The sequence below is a fragment of the Argiope bruennichi genome, chromosome 5 (assembly GCF_947563725.1).
Source record: "Argiope bruennichi chromosome 5, qqArgBrue1.1, whole genome shotgun sequence".
Lineage (NCBI taxonomy): Eukaryota > Metazoa > Arthropoda > Arachnida > Araneae > Araneidae > Argiope > Argiope bruennichi.
Genome location: NC_079155.1, coordinates 131106454 through 131132809, shown reverse-complemented (window position 1 = coordinate 131132809; position 26356 = coordinate 131106454). Strand labels below are relative to the sequence as shown.

Sequence of the window (26356 nt, the reverse complement as noted above, 5' to 3'; positions counted from 1 at the left end):
GTATTGTAAAATATCTGAAGTATGCATATTAATGGATATTATGTTTTATTCTCCCAAAGTAGATATATTATGGTTATCTATTACTTATTACTGAGTGTGTATCAATTTATATTAGGATTTCTTAACCCTTTCTGCTTGCAGCCCATTTAAATAAGTCTTGCTGTTCGGAAAAAATTAATAGTAGTTGATGAAGTAATTGAAAGATTATTTTATCATTACTTAAATAATTTTGATTAAATTTTTAAGTGAACATGATTTTCTGTTGCTTAGAAATATTTATGAATCTAAAACAAGCTTCCATGCAAATTTTGAAATCTTGGATGAGATTGCAACTTGCGATATATTATCATCTATCAATGACATTTATTTTAGGAAAAACAGTAAGGACAAAACATAAATGCATTTATGAGAGAGAAAGTGAAAAAAAAAAAAAAATACCATGTCTCAAGTAATGACTAGGAATGAAATAAACATGTATTTAACCCATTTACCTATGCTACACCATTGTCACATTAAAGGTAATGTTATGGGATGAAAAACTATTTTTGTATTATTTTTAAAGTTTATTTTCATTAATTGCAATAATAAGCTGTTAATATAAATTAAAAAGAATTTTGTAATTAATTAGAATTCTTTTATCTCTTTTATAACGAAAAAGCAGAGGAACTATTTGTCATATGTAGTAAATGGGTATTTGCCGGCGTCCTTGCATAGGGGTAGCGTATCTTCCCCGTGATCTGGGCATCCCGGTTCGGGCATGGTTGTTCTCCATCTGTGTTCGATCTGTGAGGGGTGTGAATGTGCCCCTCTGTAAAAAGGGGTGTGCAAGCGAATGTGTGAGTTTCATCTTCATATGAGCTAGAATCAGACTTCTGCCCTCGGGTTCTCATGGGTCTTTACCCTCAGAAGCTACTGCATCCCCATTCCGTGGTAACGCGGACACGACATCATCATTATCAGCAAATGGGTATTTAAGACTATATTTAAATATAAACAAATTTATTTTTAATTGACTAATTATTGTTATAGAATAATAAGCTGTGAGAAACAGGCTTCCGAAGTCTTTAAACCATACTTTCAACTTTTGTAATCAAAAGAGCATTTCAGTTGTTTAATTTTAGGAAATAAAATGGACAGATAAAGTAAGATTAATAAATTAGACGTCAAGAACAGTAAAAGCAATTTTGATCTGTTTAAGGATTAAATACATCAGACGAAACTGATTTGTCTTGATTTTATAATTTGTAAAAATATTTTGTTAAAATCAGCATTTTCTTATTTTGCTACTTCTTTTTAAGCTCAAATGGTTATAACTAGGTATCAAAACATTGAACATTCCAATTCTTTTAATTTTCTCTGGCTCCTTAGAATTTTGCTTTACTTCATAGAAATGCTGAAATTTTAGCTATTGATTAATATAGTTTGTAATGACACGAGCGTGTTATAATTCTTATAAAACACGCCTAAAAAAACTAATTACTCAAATTTCTCTTAAGAAATATCAATTTAAAATTAAATTAAAACATAGTCATCCACTGCGCTTCCGCCACACAAACTCTTCTCAATCAAATCTTTAAAAAAAAAAACAATAACCTCAACGGCGGCGGGGAATCTCGCCAATCCTTTCTGCAGACGTCGCCAATGGCGACCAACTATCACATCATTCGATGTAAGTTCTGTGCATTACAATATGAATTAATGATTGGAAAATAACAAATTTTACATCTTTAGTATTTCGTTATAATTGGCAAATGCTAATTGTTAATTAACTAATTATAAGAAATTTATTCAAATATTTCATTAAATTCATGCCTAATATTCATTTTTATATTAGAAAATACTGCTTATCTTAATTCACAATATAATTAATAAAACTTAGCTTCTCAGTTTAAACTAGCTGGTTCAAACGTAAAAGTATATTCTATGAGGTGAAAATGAATGTAGAAAAGTGTATTATAAATATATTTTATGAGATAAAAATGGATGAAGGAAAGTTAGATCTGATAAATATGCTTGTTACAGGACATCTCTGTGTCCACAAGATAAGTGTACGGCGGAAAGTCCAACAGGCTGAGTAACAAATATGAATGTTTTATTTTACGCAAATACAGTGGAGGTGGTCGCCTCGAGAACCGAAGGGGCCTCAAAATCTATTTTGATGTATATCATAGTGCTAAACAGTCGGAATTTGTTTTTATCCATAGTCACTCCCCCCTTCGATCTGGTTCACAGAGTTTTCACTTTTTACATTTTCTTTTAAAAAATGAAAAAAAGCCAAATGTAGTTCTGGAAGAATAAACATTGACGGGAATACGGCGTAAAAAAAAAAATAATAACGAAATAATTTTGAAAGTCGTGTTATTCAGGAAGTTTATAAGATATATATATATGACAAAAAAAAAAGACGATAATATTACATCAGCAATTTATAGTTAAAATAATAAGGAAAAAAATTGTCGAGTCACTCAACCTCAACCCCTCATTAGATTTCGTCTATTTCTTCCCACAGGAAATTCACGATCTAGATAGGTCATCACTGATCGCTTGCCCGTCCAACCATCCCCATGTTTAGAGTGACCGCAAAATAAAACTATAACGCAGCCATTAACAAATAGATTATGACAGCGTTTCTCAACCTTTCAGTATTCGTGGCCCAGTTTTCAATCATAACTTTCATCGCGCCCCCCCCCTTACATTAAAATGTATACAACAATAATGTATATTGAGTATTTTGGATTCTGTTTTTAAATTATTTTTAATTAACTGCCAAAACAACAGTAAAAGCGAGCCAACGTTGGCGAGAAACCACATCTTGCATTTTGGACAAGCGGATAGTGAACAGATGAAGCGAATGAAAGCGGAGAAAATTTAAATATTATATTTGAAATGAAAGCCAAATAGGGAGATAACGTTAAAGAATATGAAAGTAGAAAAATTCATCAATGAAAGTTAACCTAGACGGGGTGAGCTAAATTTAGAAACGGGGAATACATTTTTTCGAATAATAAAAGAAATAAAACGAGACGTGAAGAAAACAAAACGAAAGTGGAAAAAATAGGAATGTTTGTGCAAGAGAATCCACACGACCGAGGCCGTCTCGAGCATGCGCGGAGTAAATGTTTTCTCATAAGAAGAAGGAAAATATTCGATACGCAAGTTTCATATCCAGCCAGTCTCATTTCGAGTCGATCCTTTTATCGCTATCGAATCAATTGTGAATTTGTATGTTATATATGTTTTCGTATTAATTGCAATTACCATATAAAATATTCACTGCAGCATATTTATGCAGACTCATGAATAAATTTTTAAGCGGAAGTAAGCAAGCATTAGACGATAGTCAAGCATCAACAAGTACACAGACAAGCGTAGTTCCGAAAATAAAATCAAAGAAATATTCTCAAGAATACTTAAATTTTGGGTTTACCAGTACTGAAGTAAATGAAGAAAAAAGGCCCCTGTGTATATTTTGCTCAAAATTGTTGGCCGCGGACAGCTTGAAACCTAATAAACTTAAATGACATTCGGAAACGCTTCATAGTGAGTACGTCAACAAACCCAGAGAATTCTTCAAATTAAAATTAAAATCATATAACAAGTAATAACAATCATAACAATTTGCGTGATAAATTGTTTTCAATACAGCTTGACGAAACAACAGATAGTAATAAAAATGCTCATGTAATTAATTACCATGTTCGAATTTGTGGTAATATGACAGTAATAGAACTACTTTTCTGCAAACCAATAGAACTCAAAACATCATTATTTGCTATTTTAAATGATTTTATGAACGAAGCAAACATAGAATGGAAAAATTGCGTCAGAATATGCACCGATGATGCTCGTTTAATGTCCGAAAGATTCCAAGATATACAAACACTTTTTTAAAACAAAAATCGCCTCAGTACACACATTGCATGATCCACAGAGAAACTTTGGTTTCGAAAGAAATGAGTCCTGGTTTGAATATTGTGTTAACTACAGTTGAACCGTAGTAAATTATATAAAAATGAGACCCCTGAAATCGAGAATCTTTTCTTCACTTTGTGAAGACATGGGTTCAGTACATTCAGCGTTACTATTTTATTGCGAGGCAAGATGGTCATCACGTGGGACATTTTTGCAGCTTGTTTATGAATTAAGAGAAGAAATCGCCATTTCCTAGTAGACGAAAACAGATAGGAGGCCGAGAATTTTCGCGATAGTTTATTTGTGATGAAATTGAGGTACTTGGTCGACATATTCGAGAACTGAGACTGGCTATTTCTAATATTAAGCCTTCCTTCGAAAAACTTTGCTCTGCAAGACAGGCCCAAGGAAGTCACTAATAATTATTAAATTTGTTTTTAATTTAGTATGTTTTGATTAAGTAAGTTGTTTTACTTCAATAAGTTATTAAATGTTTCGAAATGTATTTTGTTTTCTATGTGTATGTGTGCTTCCCTTTCAGTCATAATATTTTCTCTTTTTCTCTTTTAAATAATATTTTCTCTTGGTTATTCTCGCTCCCCCCTTCTTGTGTGCTCGCGCCTCCCTAGGGGGGCGCGCCCCATAGGTTGAGAATCGCTGGATTATGTCACTTTTACTCGCCAATTAATTTCGTCTCTTTGCATGCGTAGCTAATGAGTCGGTACGCTCTATGTTTGTTGCGCAAGAATGCTTTAAAATATTATTTCATTTGTCTTGGTAATATGCAGTTTATCATAGGTAGTTGAAATGGTTAAATTATGACTTTTAATATGAAGGGCGGACAGCTGGTCGCCGAATTAGGTTAGTATAGGTATTCGGTTAGTTTGTTATGCTGAGTTTACATTCGGCCAGTTATAAGACGGCTAGTAGGTAGCGCATGTGCAGAAAGAGACTGATTTATGTTTGCCACAATTTCATAAGATAGATTCAGGCTGTAAAGTCTCGATCCAAAAACAGGTAGCGATATGATCAAATTTTTTTATTTACAGCTTTATTACATAAAAACAACTCTTTCTAATCTAGGTTAAATGAATGATGCTATTTACAACACGAAAATTACACAAGAATAGTTCCTCGAACCATTTCGAAGGAAACAACTTTACAAGAACAGCTAACAGGCTGTTGGCGTCTTAGGCTACTCCGGGGGTAGCTCTCGGAATCCACCGAATTTTCTTCGGGTAGAATTCTACGCAGAAGTCCGATTCACACGAAGCTTCTCCTCCTTGGTTCACACGAAGCTTCTCCCTCTGATTCACACGAAGCTTCTCTCCGTCTTCTTCCGAAAAATCTCACCTTTTATTTTCCTCTCAGACTCCCTGTTACCCAATCACCGTTCAGAACAACCTGAATCGTCTCTGGTCGCCCGTGGGAAAATGTCCATTGATGATTCACCCTCCACCATGGGAAAAATGCAGGACATCTGGAGTGTTTGACACTGTCGCCTTTCGAAGACACGATTTATTTCCCTGGGAAACGCACGTGTGGTTCCTTATCTGGATTAGCACTAAATGGCCAGATGACCGTACTTAAAAGGAGGGTCTTCCATTTGGCAATCTGGAGGCACTTAACACTGTGGGAGTTTCGTTGATGAAGAATGGCCCGCAATGTACATTATCGAGTGTGGGAAAAAGGAATGTCACAGTGGTCACCCAGGAAGAAGCTGATTCATTACAACTCTCCCCCCCCCCCTTTGAAAGGGGACTTTTGTCCTGTCTTGGACGAAAGTCACTACTGGGTCGTGGAACCAACTATCCCTTCTTAGAGGCAATTATACAATACAAATACATTTTAAAAAACAATTTACATTAAAACACTATTTACACATTAAAATACCGTTTACACATTAAAATTTATCACTAGATTTTCCTTTTTTTAAAGGTTACAGCGGCTCAAACCATCAGCATTCTGGTGCTTACTGCCCGGTTTATGTGTGACAGTATAGTTGTATGGTCGTAAAGCCAATGACCATCTCATCAATCTAGGGTTGTTACCCGCATTGGTTTTTAGCCAAACTAACGGATTGTGGTCCGTGACAATAGTGAAGTGCTGGCCATCCAAGTAAAATTTAAGCTTCTTTATGGCGTATACTATACTAGCACACTCTATTTCAGTAGTGCTATATTTCTTTTCCGCGTCTGAAAATTTCTTATTTAGATATAAAATAGGATGTTCCTTGCCTTCGGAATCTAATTGAGACATTACAACTCCCATCCCTACATCCGACGCATCAGTTTGGACTATAAATTTTTTTGTATAATCAGGGGCATGCAAGACGGGTTTTTTTGTCAAACTCATTTTTAATTCTTGGAATGCTTGTTCGCATTCGGGCGTCCATCTAATCTGCTCTTTCGTCATCCTACCTTTCAATGCGTTGGTTAAAGGTGCGGCTATGACAGAAAATTTTTCCACATAGTGTTCGTAATAACCCGCTAGCCCAAGGAAAGCTCGTATCTGAGTTTTTGTTTTGGGGGTAGGAAAATCTATCACTGCTTTGATTTTTGCTTCGGCTGGTGTTCGAACGCCATCTCCTACCATATGTCCTAAATATTTCGTCCGGCTCTGTGCTAGCTGACATTTTGATGGTTTCACGGTTAGATTTGCCGCTCCTATTCTTTTAAGAACCTCGTCAACATGTTTCAAGTGTTCTTCCCATGTTTCGGAATAGATCGCAATATCGTCTAAGTAAGGTACTGCATACTTCTCACAATTCCCTAATATCTCAGCCATCATCTTACTAAAAAAGTATGGCGCATTCACCAATCCAAATGGCATTCTTAGAGGGAGATACGTCCCGAAATTAGTTACGAACGCTGCTAACCGACTTGCGTTCTTCGTCATGGGAATTTGCCAGTAGCCCTTCTCTAGATCTAGTACCGTAATAAATTTTGCGGCGGAGACTCTTTCTACTCGCTCTTCTAAATTTGGCAAGGGGAAATACTCAGTTTTAATTACACTATTTAATTTTCGGTAATCAATACAAGGTCTTGGGGCCTTTCCCGGTGCCTCTACTAACAGCATTGGTGATGTATAGTCTGATTGTCTCATTTCAATTATTTTCAGATCTAACATCTGCTTTATTTCCGATTTCAAAATTTCGGCTTGGCGTTGTGATGTGCGATATGGCTTCGACCGAACCGGCTGATTACTGATCAGTTCTATATCGTGCTCAACTAGATGGGTTTTTCCCGGCTTATTTGAAAAAACTGTTTTATGTTTATGTAACAACTCTTTGAGTTCCCCAATCTGCTCCGTCGTTAACCTCTCTTCTAAGTTGCTACTTCGAGATATTTCCTCGAAATCGTACACGTTTACGTCTCCCGTCGGGTATGCGATCTCTAAATCATTTTCCGTCTCCACATTCACTTTTTCCTCGTGGAACACTAGATTCACCTCCGCCAATCTTTTATGGTAAGGTTTCAACAGATTAACGTGAAAAATTTGGGGCTTGGCCTCCTTTCCTGTCATTTTCACTATATAGTTCGTTTCCGACAATTGAGATTGAATTTCGCCTGGCCCTATCCACTGTACTGATAGTTTATTCGGCATAGATGCTGCGAGCACCAACACTTGATCACCGGATTTATATTGGCGATGGACAGCATTTTTGTCATACCATAATTTTCTCTTATCTCGCGTCTCCAACATCCTGGTTACTGCTATATCCTGACAACGTCTCATGCGGTTTATTAAGTCGTACATGTATTTGGCTACCGCCGTTTCGTTTTCTTTCGGTGCTACCCAGTGCTCGTATAACAGCACTTCTGGAGTCCTTAGGTTTTTTCCGTGAACCAACTCAGCGGGGCTAAATCCTGTGCTCTCGTGAGTAACCGTTCTCAAAGCTAACAGAGTTGCGGGAAGATTTTTCTCCCAATCCTTTCCGGACTCTAAACATAGTACCTTTAGAAGTCGCTTAATGGTTTTGTGGAAACGCTCTACCGGGTTTGTCTGGGGATGCCGCACAGATGAATGAGTGACTTTTATTCCGAACTTATCAAAAAATTCTGTGGTTAAATAGCTAGTGAACGAAGTACCCCAATCACACTGTATCTCACGGGGGAACCCCATTCTACTAAAAACGTTTAACATAGCATTTATCACTGTGATTGACGTAAGGTCTTCTATAGGGATTGCATTCGGATATTTTGAAGACATACACATCGCCGTTAACAAATATCGATTGTTTTTCTCACTAATGGGTAATGGTCCTACGCAATCAATATTTAATTTGCTAAAAATTTCCGATATAACGGGAACTAATTTGAGAGGGGCCTTTGTCTTCTCCCTTGGTTTACCGATTCGTTGACAAGGATCACACGAGCGAACGTAATTCTCGATATCCTTTACACAATTTGGCCAAAAATAATATTTTAGGGCCCTATCTTTCGTTTTAGTTACCCCCAGATGTGCCGACGTCGACTCGTGGCACATCTCTAATATTGCCGGTCTGAATTTTTTCGGCACAATTAATTGAGATCTCGGGTTTCCTAAATGATCTTTTGTTACCCTAAAAAACAATCCCTTTTCCTTTTTAAATCCCTCATGTCCTTTGTTAACGCGTTCCCTACATTCTTCCAAGGTTCCGCAGTCCATTTGAGCCTTTGAAAATTCTTCTTGAGTTATCTTGAACGGAGTGAATAAATCTTCAGCTCCTTCCCCTATCTCAATGGGTGGTAACGATTCTTCTCTCAGTTGCATTTCAGGTTCTATCTCATTCTTCCCTCCTGTCCCGCTTTCTATTCTCCTTGCGTTTCCATCCCCTTTCGCGTTTCCCCCTTCTTTTGTGAACGAGTAGTGACAGCATTCACAGTGGCAATACTGATACGTTTGTTAAGTAACTCGGCCGTGGCGTTACTAAGAAGGTAAATTCCTTGATCGAGAGATGAATCAACAATAGCGGCCTTTGTGACGACCTCCCCGAACTCTGGGCTATTGAGCTTTACACGTGCCAGAGGCAAACACCTCAAATCTAAGTCCAATGGTTGTTTCACCCAAATTACCTCACCGGTAAAATCTGCATTACTGACGTAATTTCGTGTAACGATATCTACGCTGGCGCCTGAATCCCGGAGAATTTTAATTTCCGATCCGTTAACGGATCCTTCACTTATATAGGGAGCAAATAATTCATTTTCGTGCGCGCTTCCTACGTGATTTATCTGCTCTGTCGGTTGATTCCTTTTTAATTGAGGGCAGTTTGGCCTTAAATGCGTCGTAGACAGACATTCATAACATTGTAATTGTTTCCGCTGATCAAAATTGTCTCCCCTCCAATTCCTTTGTGGGGCTAAATTCCTCCACGATTTATTCTCATTGGGTTTAGCGTTTGCCATTCTTTCCGTCGCTTTATACTTCTCTTCTTTCTTAGGCGAAAACGGTCTGTTTCTCGCAACCATTTTTCTTTCGGGGAATTTTACAAAGTTGGATTTCGTCCGCACCGATTCGTAGTGGTCCAGTTTCTCGGCTAGAACAAAAGGATCCACGAACTCCGACCATACGTCTAGAAAATGGTCTCTTATCTGGCTCGGGACGCGTTTTTTTTATCTGGTCGGTGATTAGCAATTTCTTTAGCCCGGTAAAATCCGTTACACCCGATCCCGAAAGCCAACCATCTAAGAAATGTTCCAGATCAAAAATTAATTCCTTCCACAATGCGTTCGGTTTTTTCTGATGGCTCACGAAACGCTGCCTATATGTCTCAGTTTTTATCTTAAATCGTTCCAGCAAAACTTGTTTAATATGCTCGTAATCCTGAGCTTTGTCTTCCGGTTCTTTCGCTATGATGTGAGCCAAATCTAACGGCAATAATGACAGTAGTTGAGAGACCCATTCAGCCTCGTCAATCTCGGCGGTTTTTAATTGCCTCTCTAGTAATGTCAGATAAATTGACATATCAGTTTGGTTACTATCAAACTTAGGCATTAAATGCTTAATATCTCTTCGCGGTCTAGAATTTTCATTTCGGCTTGAATGTGAGCTATTAATTTCCGAGGAATTAGATATTCTTAAACGCTCCAACTCAAATTCCCGTTCGCGCTGCCTTTCAGCTTGTAATTCTGCCTCTACGCGCTCTTTCTCTGTTTTTCGTTCTTCCACTATAACTTCATATCTATCTTTTACGAAGTCAATATCTGGGAACTCTTTAATTTTCCTGATCAGATCTACTACTTTATTTGAGGGGTCAGTCTCGATCCCTAATTCTTCCGTCAGGGAGAATAAATCTATTTTTAACGCTCTGTTTAAGAAAGCCATTTCTTAATTTAATTCTACTTACAAACTGATTAGCTATCTTACTCTCAAAAAAAATATTTTAAGCTACACAAAACTCAACTGATTTTAAATACAAGGAACTCCTTTATGTATCAACAATACACATAAAACACAGTTGATTTATACAATACACAAAATAAATTCTATTAACTATTTCACCAGTTTTGAATAATTTACTGAAATCAGCAGATTTCTATTCAACTAATTACTGCAAACTGTCACACAATTTTTCATCTAATACACATTCGAAAAAAGTCAAAGTTATCATTCATCGAATGCATTTGGTTCAGCCACTGAAACCTGTGGTTACATTTAGCATTTACAAGTTAATTAGCATCTACAATTTAACATTACTTCTATAACTTATTAACAGAACTTGTACACCAAAATTTTAATCTTTATAATTAGTCCCAACTAATTAAAAATTTCTTTACTGCATTGCTTTAATAGCCAATTCTAAAATGCTACACTGACATTTCAAATTTTACTTCAGTGATCGACAGTTACCTTTATAATAAATTTACTGCCTCTGGAGAAAGGAAAGTTAGGAAGCACTCACCGGTGTGCAGGAGACTCGGAACACTTCGTCGGTTGGTTGATACCAGGTTGGAGGTAGAGGGAATTCCAATCGAAGTTGAGTCCACTCGTCGAACTTGCGGCTGGAGAATTCCTTTCTAACTTGGGTCAGTACGCTCTTGCAGCTCAGCGATTCTTCCTCGCTTTGAGTTCCACTCGTCGATCTTGAAGTTGGCAATTACCACGCAACTTTTTTAAAAGTAACTTTAACCTAGATATTGTAAGTTTTCTCAGACTAGAAATCTCTGAGTCTGAAACGCAAGTCCAGTTAGCTAATGATAGCTTACCGCGCAAAGTTCTATCCCACCGCTGCCACCAAATATTAAAGCTGTAAAGTCTCGATCCAAAAACAGGTAGCGATATGATCAAATTTTTTTATTTACAGCTTTATTACATAAAAACAACTCTTTCTAATCTAGGTTAAATGAATGATGCTATTTACAACACGAAAATTACACAAGAATAGTTCCTCGAACCATTTCGAAGGAAACAACTTTACAAGAACAGCTAACAGGCTGTTGGCGTCTTAGGCTACTCCGGGGGTAGCTCTCGGAATCCACCGAATTTTCTTCGGGTGGAATTCTACGCAGAAGTCCGATTCACACGAAGCTTCTCCTCCTTGGTTCACACGAAGCTTCTCCCTCTGATTCACACGAAGCTTCTCTCCGTCTTCTTCCGAAAAATCTCACCTTTTATTTTCCTCTCAGACTCCCTGTTACCCAATCACCGTTCAGAACAACCTGAATCGTCTCTGGTCGCCCGTGGGAAAATGTCCATTGATGATTCACCCTCCACCATGGGAAAAATGCAGGACATCTGGAGTGTTTGACACTGTCGCCTTTCGAAGACACGATTTATTTCCCTGGGAAACGCACGTGTGGTTCCTTATCTGGATTAGCACTAAATGGCCAGATGACCGTACTTAAAAGGAGGGTCTTCCATTTGGCAATCTGGAGGCACTTAACACTGTGGGAGTTTCGTTGATGAAGAATGGCCCGGAATGTACATTATCGAGTGTGGGAAAAAGGAATGTCACAGTGGTCACCCAGGAAGAAGCTGATTCATTACAAGGCGTTCCACGCTTGGTTATACATTGCCGTTTTGGCGTCCTTGAATTTTTCTTGTTCATTGTGTATCGTATTAAAATGATGGATGATATTTACTCAAAGAAACATGGTAAAAAAAACGGGTCAACATACCTAAATTTGGAGAACTATAGAAAAAAAATGGTAAGTAAATTATTAAAATGCACACACACACACACACAACCTCGCATTGATCAATTTTTGCACGCCAAAAAACATTGCCAAATTCTACAAACGCATGCGCAATAAGAAAAAACTACAATACCGCGTTGTTGTCCCGTCGTGACGATTTTTTTTGCCATCGACTGAACAGCATTTTTCAGCCTTTCCGCATACACGCTGTCTACTGGCCGAGCGTAAATTCGGCATTAAGCTAAACGCATAAAAAGAATATCTGTCAATCTTTTGTTTATCCAATGAAAAGAATTAATTTCGTATAGTAATCGTTTAAACCAATCGTTAAATTCTAAAGTTATAGTGCAATTTCTCTTTTCTACGTGAATCGGAGTTGCCAATAATGAGTGGATTTTATTTATTTATTTTTTCACCTCTGTCTTTTTCAAGAATGTCAGAGCACTGGAATGAATGGGAATAATATGACTGCATTTTTTTTCTAAATTAATGGAAACATTCTAAATTCAGTAAGTTATAAATAATGATTAAATATTTAAAGTAAAAATTCTTTTATTGCTTTTTGTTTAGTTTCCTCCGTATTGAAATCTAACGGAGAGCCACACCGAATCTGTAAAGCAAGTTGAATAATCGTTTTTTCTGCTCTCTGAAATAGTCAAGAAATATTTTGATGCCTTTCAATATCTGTTTCTATGTTTGTAAAATTTTATTTTCAGACTTTTTTCTCGCTTTTCTTTTACCATATCAAAAATTTAAATTTAATGCTACTCAATATGCACTTTTGAAACTCCCTCTGAAATGTTATTTAATTTTGTTTGTCATTTGAAATTAATATTTCTTTATCAGAAAATATGCTAAATTATAGAATATGACAATATTTATTTCAGTTAGAGGTTCAGAAAGAATAAAAAATTTTTCCATAATAATCCTCAGTTTATAATAAAATTTATTAAAATTCATAAAAATATTTAGTGATTTAGGAACTTAAGCCCATTTTTACTTACTAGTAGGATGAAATATACAAAGAGAAAACTTTGCAATCGTCAAAAAATTCAATTCGATATTTTGACAATCTCAAAATTTCAGACTTCCCAGAGTCCATGAAGCACAGTTTGGGAATTATGTCTGTCTATAAGTCTGTGAACACAATAGCTCTAAAACGTGTTGAGTAGACAAACTGAAATTTGGTTGCGTGGTCTTTGCAATAAATTTATAGATTTCCATCAAATTTTGAATGAAATCCATTGAAATGTAATCTGCCTGTTCGGCTACAAGCGTGCACGTAAATAGCTATTCGAATAAAATCGGCATGCAAATTGAGCGTTTAAAATTAGATACTTATCGAATTTTGAATTAAATCTATCAAAGAGCTGACAGTCTGTACTTTTGCATGCCTGTGAACACGATAGCGGAAACACAGCGACTTGGGTAAATGAAATTTGATATGTGATCGCGATATTAAAACTGCAGTTCTGTGTTAAATTTTGATTTCAGTCGATTGAAGAAAAGGCATTCACTTAGCAGAATTGATTCTCTTCGTCGTACTATGAAGCACAAAACTCATATGCGGGTGTCTGAAAGCAAAAATATGAGCACTTAGTGTCCACGATTTCACAGGGGGAAGGGGATACATTTATTAGCGAGTAGGTTGGAAAGTTTCGGGATAACTATTCCTGCCAATTAAATTGAATAAGCTTCTTCTTTTAAAATTTAATTCCTGAAAAAAATGATATGTTAAATAATTATACAGGGTGTTGCCGAATCCGACCGACAAATTCAGAGAGGTGATAGTAGGCATTAGGAGGATAAAGAATCACCATACAACATGGGGTCCCAAACGACGTTTAGGGGGGTGAAAATCGCAAAAATATAAGGAGTCGGCAAACTTTTGGAAATCGTAAAAAATTAATAAAAATGTAGCAAAAGGTGTTTCAACTATGAATTTTTTTTAAAGTGAAAGCACATTCTTAAAGGCAATATTTCATGTAAGTAATATGCTCATTTGATGAACCAGGGGGTCGTAAATTATTGAAAACGAAAAAGTAGTTTAGAACCATTATCTGCAAAAATATTAAAACTTTAAGAAAAATAAAAGCTTGAAAATATAAGGAATTTTATACTCTTTAATTTGATATAAGTCTGTAGTGTGAAAATTGAGGAGGTTTTAAGATATTCAAGAAAAACTAAAATGTTTGCTAGGAAACATCGCTGCAACATCGGTACCGATGTTTACAGAGGGTGATGCCAAATTCGAAAGGTAAATTTAGAGAAGTGATAGTAGGCATTAAGGAGATGAAAAATTATCATAAAAACATAAGGTCGCAGGAGACGTTTATTCTGTGAAAATCGCAAAAACAGACATCGAAGAGACAATTAGCCTGGCGAAGAGAATGACCCTATGAATACAAGTATTTGGAACAAGGTAGTCGAGAAGAAGAAGCTTTCTCGTATCTAAATTTTCCATGCGTTCGTGGAATATAAAAGCAGCTTGTATTCATTAAAGAGCAGTGCAGAATTTATTGTCGATAAGTTTCATTCGCAAACAACATGTCAGATTTCACGAATGCCGAATATGCGGATATGCGTTTAATTTACGACCGAGTGGATGGTAATGGACGGCTAGCACAAAGAATATACCAATAGTAATATCCAAGTGGACGTTGTCCACACCACAGCACCTTTGCAAATATTAATAGACGGTTGCGGGAGACAGGATCCTTCAAAGTAACGAGGCCAAATGCAGGGCCCGAACGCCTCAGTGGCGCAAAGTACCTTTTTTTCTTGCAGCACGTCCTTACGGATTTAATGCAGGAAATACCGGCCATTGCACGCCGGAACATGTGGTTAATCCAGGATGGTGCTCCAGCGCATTTTTTGAATTCTTTGCGTAACTACCTAGATGATATATATCCTGGGACGTGGATTGGATGTGGTGGATCTGTTGATTGGTCTCATGTTCCCCGGACTTCAATCCCTTTGATTTCTTCTTTTGGGGACATATGAAATCTCTTGTTTATCAGACACCTTTGGATACATTGAAAGATCTCGTAGCACGGATCGTCGTCGCTGCTGTAGAAATCGCAAGCACATCTGGTATGTTTGAGCGCGTCCGGTGGTCCTTTAAACGTCGGTGTCGGTTATGTAATTACCTTCGCGGTCGCAACATTGAGCAATTTTTTATAAAAGTTTCTCATCGCCTCCTTTCTTATGTTAAAATTTCTGTGCTGTAAATGTATGCTGTATCTGTATTCCAGCAAATAAATTTTCACCGTCGTTTGAGACTTTATATTTCGTTGAAAATTCTTATCGCCTTGATGCCTACTATTATTCCTCTGAATTTTTCGATAGAATTTTGCAATACATTCTGTAAACATTGGTGCCGATGTTGAAGCGATGTTTCCCGGAAACCATATTAGTTTTTCTTGAATATCTTAAAACCTCCTCAATTTTCACACTACAGACTTATATCAAATTAAAGAGTATAAAATTCCTTATATTTTCAAGCTTTTATTTTTCTTAAAGTTTTAATATTTTTGCAGATAATGGTTCTATACTACTTTTTCGTTTTCAATAATTTATGACCCCCTGGTTCATCAAATGAGCATATTACTTACATGAAATATTACCTTTAAGAATGTGCTTTCACTTTAAAAAATATTCATAATTGAAACACCATTTGTTTTTTGTTTTTTTACAGTTTCCAACAATTCGCTGACTCCCTTTTTTTTTGCGATTTTCACCCCCTAAACGACCCCATGTTGTATGGTGATTCTTTATCCTCTTGATGCCTACTATCACCCATTGAATTTGTCGGTCGAATTCGGCAACACCCTGTATATATATATATATATATATATATATATATATATATATATATATATATATTCATTAATTATTGTCGGGGTTTCCGTACCTCATAACTTTCGAATAAAAAATATTACGCAAAAACCGATTACGAATTCGGAAATTACAACTCAAAGAATTTTATTAATGATATTAAAGTGTAAAGCTTGCACAATTTGCACTTTGTAGGGATTCAACTGAAGGCGATTATGTATTCGTAAATTACAACTCCAAGAATTTTATTAATAATATTAAAAATATTAAGGAATTTGCACATGGGTGCCCTTCGTGGCTCGTAACACATCGAGACGAAATTCGATTTCCCTCCAAGTGTTCTCCAGCATTTGTGGGGTAACATTTTGAATCGCAGTAACAATTCTGCGCTTCAGTTCATCAAGGGAGGGCACAGGGGTCTTGTACACAATGTTCTTGACAAACCCCCATAGAAAGAAGTCTAGCGGTGTTATATCTGGTGATCTCGGAGGCCATGGGATTGGTCCACCTCTTCCACACCACCTGTCGGGAAAGTTCTCGTCTAAACAGTCACGTACAATCATGGCCCAATGTGGGTGTGCACCATCCTGTTGAAATATCACATCTGGCTGATGTTGCTGCATCTGAGGAACCGCATACATCTCCAGCATGTCAAGGTATGTCACGGAGTTTATTACTGTTTCAGCAAAGAAGAAAGGTCCAGTAACTTCAGTATGTGATAAAGCGCACCAAACATTCACCTTTGGGCTATCTCTTTCCAGTTCTCGATAATCGTGCGGGTTCTCCGAGCCCCATATTCTACAATTATGTTTATTCATTTTTTCTGACACATGAAAAGTGGATTCGTCACTGAAGAACCATTTCCGAAGGCAATTTTCATCATTCTCAATTCGAGTCAAAATTTGTTCAGCGAACTCAAAACGACGCGGTTTATCATTCGGGTGTAAAGCTTGCGCAATTTGCATTTTGTAGGCATTTAGATGAAGGCGGTTATGGAAAACATTCCATATCGTCGTATGCGGCATATGTCACTGCTCAGTTGCTTGTCTCTTTGATTTTCGTGGACTGCGAGTAACATTTCTTGGATGCGATCAACAGTTTCCTGCGAAGTGCTCGGTCTTCCCGTTCCCTTTCGGTGTAGAACGCTACCAGTTTCCTGAAATTGTGTTAACCAGCGTCTGATAGAATTACCCGAAGGAGGATCCTTCTTGTACGTGGTCCTGAAGCGACGTTGAGTAGTTATGACTGATTTAGTTTCGAAAAACCACAATATACACATTGCTTTTTCTTGCACGGTCACCATTTTTATTTATGACGTCATAATTACCCAGACTGCAAATGCGCTAAGATCGTATTGTTGCCATGTAAAATTCTTTGAGTTGTAATTTACGAATACGTAATCGGTTTTTGCTAAATATTTTTTATTCGAAAGTTATGAGGTACGGAAACCCCGACAATAATTAATGAACACCCTGTATGTATATATATATATATATATATATATATATATATATATATTATTTAATATAAAATTCGAATGTTTGAACTCTGTTATGCCCACCCGATTTAAAAGATCGAAAGGAATCACTTTTACTTCATTCTTTTACATTATTTCATAAAAGAGTTTAGAGTAAAAAATAAAAACAAAGGGCAACAAAGTATTGTAATTTTTTTTGCCTATTTAATCATATACATATATATCCAAGATGAAGCAACCCTATAAATCCAAAGCATATCTATCTATCTATATATATATTTGTGTGTATGTGTGTCGGACTTTTACAAAGAATGCATTTTTTACTACTTTGAGTTTGGTTTTTAGATGATATTTTTTATGAAGATGATATTTTGTAATACTTATAAAATATTTCAATAATAACAAAAATGAATTAATCGAATTGGGCTATAGTAATTTATAAGTGCCTAATATTGGATAATTATAAAATAACGTTTTATAAAATGAAATAACTAAATCTAAAAATTCATACTTTTTTTTTGGTTAGTTATGAACAATGCTATTACAATCTATAATTATATGAAATGAATTACTACATAAGACACTATTGACGCAAAAAAATAAATAAATAAATAATGAACCCTTTATTTATTCTTTTAAACCCTTCCAATTGAGAAAGAAAGAAAGAGGGGGGGGGGGTAACATTTATTGTTGACATTTTAGTGCTCCCTTTGTTTCAAGCTAGAACTTTTGGGGAAGTAGTTTCACATCGATTCTTCCTTTCCTCCACTCCTATTTCTACGACCGGAGCTACCTGATTTTGTTGTGCTTCCCACACGTGTGTCTTTTAGGCGTAATCAATCTTGGAAAAGAACGCATTCAACTTTGTATCTATTGCACTAGATTGACATGTCATGCTAAATGAACAAATGCATGCTCTTATATCATGGAACTAATACAAAGTGAATGTAAAAACTGTACTCAAAAAGTTCATCAAAAGAAACTTTTCAGAAACCCAGAATAATTTATTAGAAAAAAATTCGATGTTTCGCCAAAATTCGAATTTTTTTTTTTAAATTTTTTTTTTAGCTCCGTCACCTACCTGAAATGATTTTCAAATAAAAGGTTCAATAACGAGCGAGAATTCCGATGCCTTTCAAGGCGAATAAGCTCGCGTACACGAAAGAAAATTTATTATAATTTGGACTCAAACAGTACAGAATGCAGAAAATGACGAAGATAGGATGTTCCTTAAGAAAGCTGGAGAAAATATTATCTTCCTTCCATCCAGATGAATTTTTTCGTAGAGAAGCAATATTACAAATTCATAAGAATATTTTATATAAATAATAATAGAAGAGAATTGAAAGATATGAAGGCCACTTACTTTATTTCTTTCTTCCGTACAGAATTTTTTGTTTGTTTGTTTTTTGAATAAATGTGAATAAAGATACACCAAGATGGGAATTCAATGCATCAAATTATCATTCAATTTAGATATTTTCGTTTCTTTATCACTGCATATAAATCTTATTAACAGCTTTGGTAGAATTCGAAATGATCATCTGTATGGACTTTCATTTTGCTGCCGTGAAAATATTTTTAAAGTTAACAACTGCCACTTTGAAAAGAATCAATGATAGCTTTTATATACTATTTTTGTTTCATTTTAAAATGTGTAGGAAAATAACGTGTTATTAGTGAAAAGGTTCTCAAAATTGGAAAGATGTACAATACTTTGAAAGGTATTGTAAATAATAGATGTTTTTATGTCATGGAATATTTTGATTCCTTGTTTATTGAATACTAGCCGCCTTTGGCGACCAGCCGGTTCGCCAATCTTAATGTTCGTTTAAATTTTAATAATGAAATAGGTTGAACCGGAGTTTAACCCCCTTCTTCGCCAAGTTGCGATAACGCTTCAAAGCTGGCAATCTTTATTATGCACTATAATTGAACATTTCGCAAGGTCGTTGTTGGCGATTTTTAAAAATTGCTCCAAGCAGGAGGTTAAACTGCGGTCGTACCATTAAATATTTTACGCAATTCCAACTTTAATAGATTCTTCGGCAGAATATTTTAAAACTTCATATTTTGATAGTCATATAATTCACTCATAATATTATAAGGGCCTTCAGTCATAGCCTGATATGTATCTCTCTCATTTTCTGTTACCCCTCGTAGAAATTATGCTTTAAATTAAAGTGTAAATGATTAATCTGCAATTAATATAATAATATTTTTTACTGAAACAAAGCATTTTTTTAATACTATGATTACTGATAATAGAGTCACTGAGCGTTTAGACTTTATGGGCACTAAAGAATATCTTTCTTAATTTATGTAATATCTCAAGAATTTGTCAACAAAAATTTCTCAGATTCATCATGAACAGATCGATTCATTAACAATGTTTAATTTTAAATGCATCAAACACTAAAAAAATAAAATGAATCGTTTAAAATAATCGGTCGAAAACAGGTTTAAAAAAATACTTAAAAAACGATGTACTTAAAACTATAAGCATATACAAAAAAGTATATAACTAACATAAATACAATTTAATTACAAAAGCATCCAATTAACCTAAAAATAATTTAAATCATTGAAAATAGGTTAAAAAAAACTACTTAAAAAACGATGTACTTAAAACTATAAGCATATACAAAAAAATATATAACTAACATAAATACAATTTACTTAAAAAAGCATGCAACTAACCTAAAAATAATTTAAATCATCCGTTGGTTGCCATGCCAACAGTCAGAAAACAATGCGCATGCGTGAATTTTCTTCGCCAGTTACGTTAACGCAAGTGCGTGAATTTTTCTACGCCAGTTGGGGTAACGCTATGCAGATTATACATTTTTAATTTCCTTTATTCTTTGTTATTTTAATTCAAAAGTACTTCAGAATGAATGTGAAACATGGATTAATGAACAATGTTTAATTTTAAATGCATAAAACATTAAGAAAATAAACAGAATCGTTTGAAATAATCCGCCGAAAAATGTTAACCCTAGCCTCAATTCTGTTGGGAGAAAAAAATAACTGAAAGTTGGCGGTGGGGAAAATGGAAGATATTTTTGGCGGAAAAGTTGGCGGTGGGGAAAATGGAAGATTTTTTTGGGGGGAAAGTTAGTTTTTAACTAATAATTAAAATTCTAATTAAAATTTCAAAAAAGGGACCCCAGGTGCACATTCCCGACCTCTAAGGTATACACGTGACAAATTTGGTAGCTGTATGTCAAATGACCTGACCTGTAGAGCGCCAACACACACACACACACACACACACACACACACACACACACACACACACACACACACACACACATTGAGCTTTATTATAAGTATAGATTACATAATTAAAATTTTTAATTTATCTTTTTATACGTTGTGGGTATTAAGATAAATAGTGTTAAAACTGTTATATGTGTTTGCTTAAAATTAGAGATTTCATTTCATTTCAGGCTTTTTCGAACAAAACCAAAAAGTATACTATTTGAAATTGTTACAAATAAAATAAAGTAGCTTAAAATTGTAGTTTGATCTGATAAACATGCGTATTACCTCGACATCCCCTTTACTTTATGATTACAGATTTCTATTTTTATTTGTAAAAATTGAAATTTTAAATCAATAGTGTTTTTTTCAAATTTTATGTAGTGTGTATATCATGTATTTTAGCAAAAACTATTTTCCAATTTTATAGGTATATTGAAACCAGAAATCACAGTGAAATATGGTGCCATTTTTATGATATTTTTTATTAGTGGTATATCTTTACAAAGAAAGGTAAGAAAATGAAAGTAACTTTTTAAAATTATGTATATTTTGATGAAATGAAGTTTATTATTAAAATACCCATGATTATGTAAACTTATAAAGTCTTTTACTGTTATAACTTGCTTTTGTATTTATGAAGGAACAGTAACTGCAAATATTACTAAAAATCAAACAACATCAAATTACGTAATCTGGTTCTAAAATACAGGGCGATCAAGAAATAACAGGAGGTATTCGGAGTCCTGTAGCGTGTTATGTACTAGGCAAAATATAACAAAATTTTGCCACCATACACATTAAAGTATGCGGTTTCGATTTATCAAGAAGAAAAAAATTAATACCAAAAAACGTCAATTGGGGAAACCCTGGTGCTGCGATCAAAAACTGCATCATGTAATTTGCTTATACGGGTACTTCGTGACATGACGTCGAAGATAAAAGGAAGGGTTGTGGAATTTATGTCATTTTTCAAGAATTCGCCCTTTGATTGCGTTGTCACTACGTGAACACACCTTCTTAGTCAAGCTATTTTATGAGTGAGATGAAAATACAGTACTGCTCTTCGTGAATACTGGAGGTTAAAACAGTTACGTAGAGGATCGATGACCATAACTAACTTACGAAGAATAGTTGAAAGATTTGAAAGAAAAGGAATTTTGGTGTGCAACTAGGCCGAGGGCCTAAAGGTATCAGGCAAGAACAAGTTGAAGAAGTTGCAACTGCTGTTATGGATCAGGCGAGAGCTAATAAGCAGGATACCAGCAGTGCATGTTCAATATCACGACAAATAGATATCCCTTTCTCGACGGTACAGAAGATATTGCGTAAGATCTTGAAATTTTATTCGTATAACACCCATTAACTAATAACGCTGATCTGAATCTTGGCAATTTATGGTTGTGGGGCTACTTGAAAGGCGTTGTGCATTAAGAACATGCACCTGATATTGCTGCTTTAAAAGATCAAATGACGTTATATGTCAGACGAATAAATGCCGATAGGCTGTGAGCCACCGTCGGAAACGTCGTGTGCCGCATGCATTTATTGGAACATCAAGTTAGTGGTCACCTTGAGCCAAATTTGTAAGTTGCTATAATTAACGTTTTTCATTGTTATTTGGTGTGTTGCTATTTACTGTTTCCATTGGCAGTTATGTATTTTTTCCCACACATTATGCACTTGCAGCGCCTGGATTTCCCCTATCAGCGTTTATTGGTACTAATTTTTTTTACTTGATAAATCGAAACCGCATATTCTAATGTGTATATGGTGGCCAAATTTTGTTATATTTCGCCCAGTACATAACACGCTACAGGGCCCTGAACACCTCCTGTTATTTCTTGGTCATCCTATATAATCATGTGTAGAAGGTCTCATTTGATCAAACATTAAGATCATTAATAAGAATTTACTATGTATTTACAAACGTATGTCTAAATTTGTATCAGTAACAATTTATGTTAAATAAACAAATACTGAATTGTACAGGGTGGCCATAAAATAATTTTCCCTGTTTGGCGACATCTGCAGCTAAAACGAAAGAACGAAATGAAACCACATAATATCAGTTATTTCAGATAATAACAAAATAAACAGAAATATGTTCACCAGTCTATGTAGAGGAGAATTAAAATCCTGGATACCAAATTCATATCTTAAAATGAATTTTTTTATTTGATCTGATTCGGTGCATATTATCAAGTGCATTCGAAATAACTGCCTAAACCAGCAAACAACAAATAATGCCTTTCAGTTTCAATTTGCATGCATAATTTTGGTAAAATTATGCATGCATCTTTAGGGAATGTAAGAGAAATATACAAAAAAGAGTCAATATCCAGTTATGCTCCAAAATTAACTTTTAAACCCTTATATCCAAGTAAAATTGAGAGGCAAAATGTTGGTTTATGTTTAAAAATATTTGATTAACAAATAAAAAGTTTTAAAGAGGGATGAATGATTCTGCTTACGGTGGAACGATTGAGTTCGTTGAAGTAATCTACAAATAGTGGAGCATAATAAATATAAAAAGACCTCGAAAAGGTTATGAGAAGTTAAAAGAAGATAGTAAACCTTTCGAAAAAGTGTCTAATTACTGGCTACTGTTTCTGGAAAAATGCATTAAATGGATAAATGAATGGAAAAAAAATTCTATCTGTTTTCTATCTATCTGTTAAAAATTTATATCTGTTTTTATTAATATATTTTTTAATAATTATTCCAAACTCAAAAATAGTGACGCAAAATTAAGTAAAGGCAATAAATAAATAAATAAATAAATAAAACTGGATATTATCAATGCATCTTAGTTGTATTCATGGAAACAAAGTTTGAATATCTATAATAGAATTTAAATTATAGAAGGATAAAAAAAATTCTTTTGAGTGGCAAAATCTAAACACTCCTCCTCGTGGTCTTCTTGGGAAATTCTGATTTTTTACGAATCAGATGGCTGTCGTGACTCTGGCAATTTCATGTTAAAGTTCAATGCTGTTAACTACTCTTAAAGTTATTTTGCACAATTTATTTAAGGAAAAGAGGAAAAAATAACTGAACGAAAAAGGATGTAAGCAACATGCTGAAGCGAAAAGTAACCATCGCCTAGTCGTTTCCCCTTTTCTGCTGTTCCAGGCCCATACAAGAGAAAGCATTCTTTTCGGAGGCCCCGCTTGTTAGCAGTTCGTTCTTGACTGTTGATGTGTTCTGGATTCTTGTTCGTGATTGATTGTTGATGTGTTTGTTCTTAATATGGGCCCTACCTCTCTTCCCATCCCTTTCATAGTTCATATATGAAATGGTGTGGTCATTATTTGAATTATGATTGTGCTTTTTATAGTGAATTGAGCGCATTTGCATGTGCCGAATCATATCATAATCTTGATGAATGATATAGATATAGTACAAGCACAGCATTCCTTGGATATCCTTCATTTTTATTTTATGGATTTCAAGACATTGAGAAGTATTTTATTTTTGTTGTTGTTGTCATGCCTTTGAAAAGACACTAATAAATAGGTGAAATCTTCATCCAGAATTTTTTGAAATAGAAGAGGAAACAAGTTTGTGACTTTGTTTGCCTTAAAAATCCCACCAACAACACAAAATGTTTATTTGAGAATGTTGTCAAACCAGTATTTTCCTTGTATAGTTTTTGAAATAATATATGAACGTTTTAGAAAATATAATTATTTATAAATCAAACATCTTTTAAACGTGTGTCGTCAAACAAAAAATATAAATAAATAAATAAAAGTCTTACAGATCCAGCGTATTTGTTTTAGAGTAATTACTAAAGTCTGTAGTTCGGTTTCAACAGCAGCAATTATAATACTTAGTGGGTATCCATTATCATGTATATATATTCAAGAGATAAACAAAATTACCAAGGAATTAGAGAACGTAGGAGAAAAGATTACACAAATAATTTGAAAATTTTTCAATTCCAACAGGAAGCTTTCCCATAAGAAACTAAGTAACCCCATGATATTATTCTGAATACAGAATGGAAAATGATAATAGCCTTTATATAGATAATTCCACGATGGCAGATTGAGTGCGAGGAATATGGGTTTGGTATGAAAAGAGATTGAACGGAAATATTATTTTTCAGGTTCAATGATGATACAATCGTTTTTATTATGAAAATCGATGCGATTGCTAGGGCATTTGATTTCATTATTTAATCTCAGATTCATGGTCTTGACTGATGTCCTTTACTCTGTTGTTTTTCTTTAGAACCTCTAAAGGAAATAAGAAAATTAATTTTAGATATTAAAGATAAAATTATTAGTTCATATTTTTTATATACAAATTATTTCACATGATGCACATGGATACATGCATTTCACATGGATCGAGGCACATGATGGATTTTATGGCAATGAAAGAGTCGATTTTCTTGCTAAGCATGCTTTAAAACAAATCCTACGTGGAGATTAAAAATGAAACCCCCCTCCCCCCCAAAAAAAACATTTTAAATCTTTGGCAAGAGAATTGTAATAGGATAACCAAAGGCGTTATTATAAATTACTTCTTTTCTAAAGTTGATTCAAAAAGATCTGAAGGAAACTTTTACTTGAATCAACTGCTGTCAGGTCACTGGTGTTTTAAACCACATCAAAATCGATTTTTTGGAAAGTTTTCAGTTTGTCAATGTGGACAATCAGATAGTACTTTCGAACATGAAACGAAATTATGTAATCTTTGGAACAGAATATATATATATATATATATATATATATATCTTCGAGCAAGCCCTGATTCAAATTTTGATTCAAATTAGAGTTCTCAAAGGCTTAAGAACTCTAAATAGCACTTTACTTTTTTAAACAAAGATTTGCCGACACATATGCAAAAATTAGAACAGGTTTCTTTGAGGACTGTTAAAAATATCTAAAAAGATTTTTTAATTAGAAAACAATTTCAAAAAAAAAAAAAGAAAGAAAAGAAAGGAAAAGAAACAGCTAAGATATTTGAAATGTAAATTTTGTATATATCTTCTTTCATATTTTAGATAAATCCCTTCTCAACTATGTATTTGTCAGGCATATGAGTTATTTGGATTCAATGAGAATGGTCAAACTTACCCATTTTTATTCTAACAAGATAAAAGTTATTCTTTTTATGACTACAAGAAAAAAGATATGATCCTATTTTAGTTAAATTTAACGACTTTTTGAATAGTGTAGCTTACAGTTCGACAGAATTTAATGTGTTCGGAATATCATAGAATCAGTATAGTAAATTTTTATAAAATATTTAGGAAATCAAAAGTCTTATCAGAAATTGTAGAAAATAATAAAATTTCTGTTGTCAGTTTTCATATCCAGACCATAATTAAAAAGGAATTTAAAGAAAAAAGCTTTTAAAATATACTGTTTTTATTCAAGTAAAAATCACTAAACTCAAGTATTTTGATTTGAGATCTATACCTTATTGTCCTTTCCTATTAATGCTTTAAAATCTGGATGTTGCTAATCCTTTGAATTTCTGTAGCTGAGAAAAATTGGTGTCCTTTACTAAATCCTGTTGGCATTTTTAGTGTAAGATAAAAATCACCAACTCTGCTTTGGGATTTTCAGCAGGTTTACTGTTAATCTGCATAAATCACTTAGAGAGGAGCTTAATATTGCTGAAAATAATATGATAATCACTCTCGGAAGTCCTTGAAGGTGACTAAATGACAAGAAGTAATTGACGATACAGTAGGAAGAGTTTCAATCGAGATTTGAGATCGTTGGAG

At 34.6% G+C, this 26356-nt stretch overlaps 1 protein-coding gene across 9 annotated transcripts in view; it reads left to right on the top strand.

Annotated features, from left to right (window-relative positions):
- Positions 1-26356, top strand: part of LOC129968441 (sodium/bile acid cotransporter 7-like) — a 100192-nt gene that overhangs the window by 8878 nt on the left and 64958 nt on the right. For all 9 annotated transcript variants that reach the window (XR_008784404.1, XR_008784403.1, XR_008784407.1 and 6 more), the window contains exon 3: positions 21041-21123. Coding sequence is in view for 2 of the 9 variants with exons in the window: in XM_056082302.1 (XP_055938277.1) it covers positions 21041-21123 (83 nt within the window). In the remaining 7 variants the exon portion in view is untranslated. The remainder of the gene's footprint in view (positions 1-21040; positions 21124-26356) is intronic.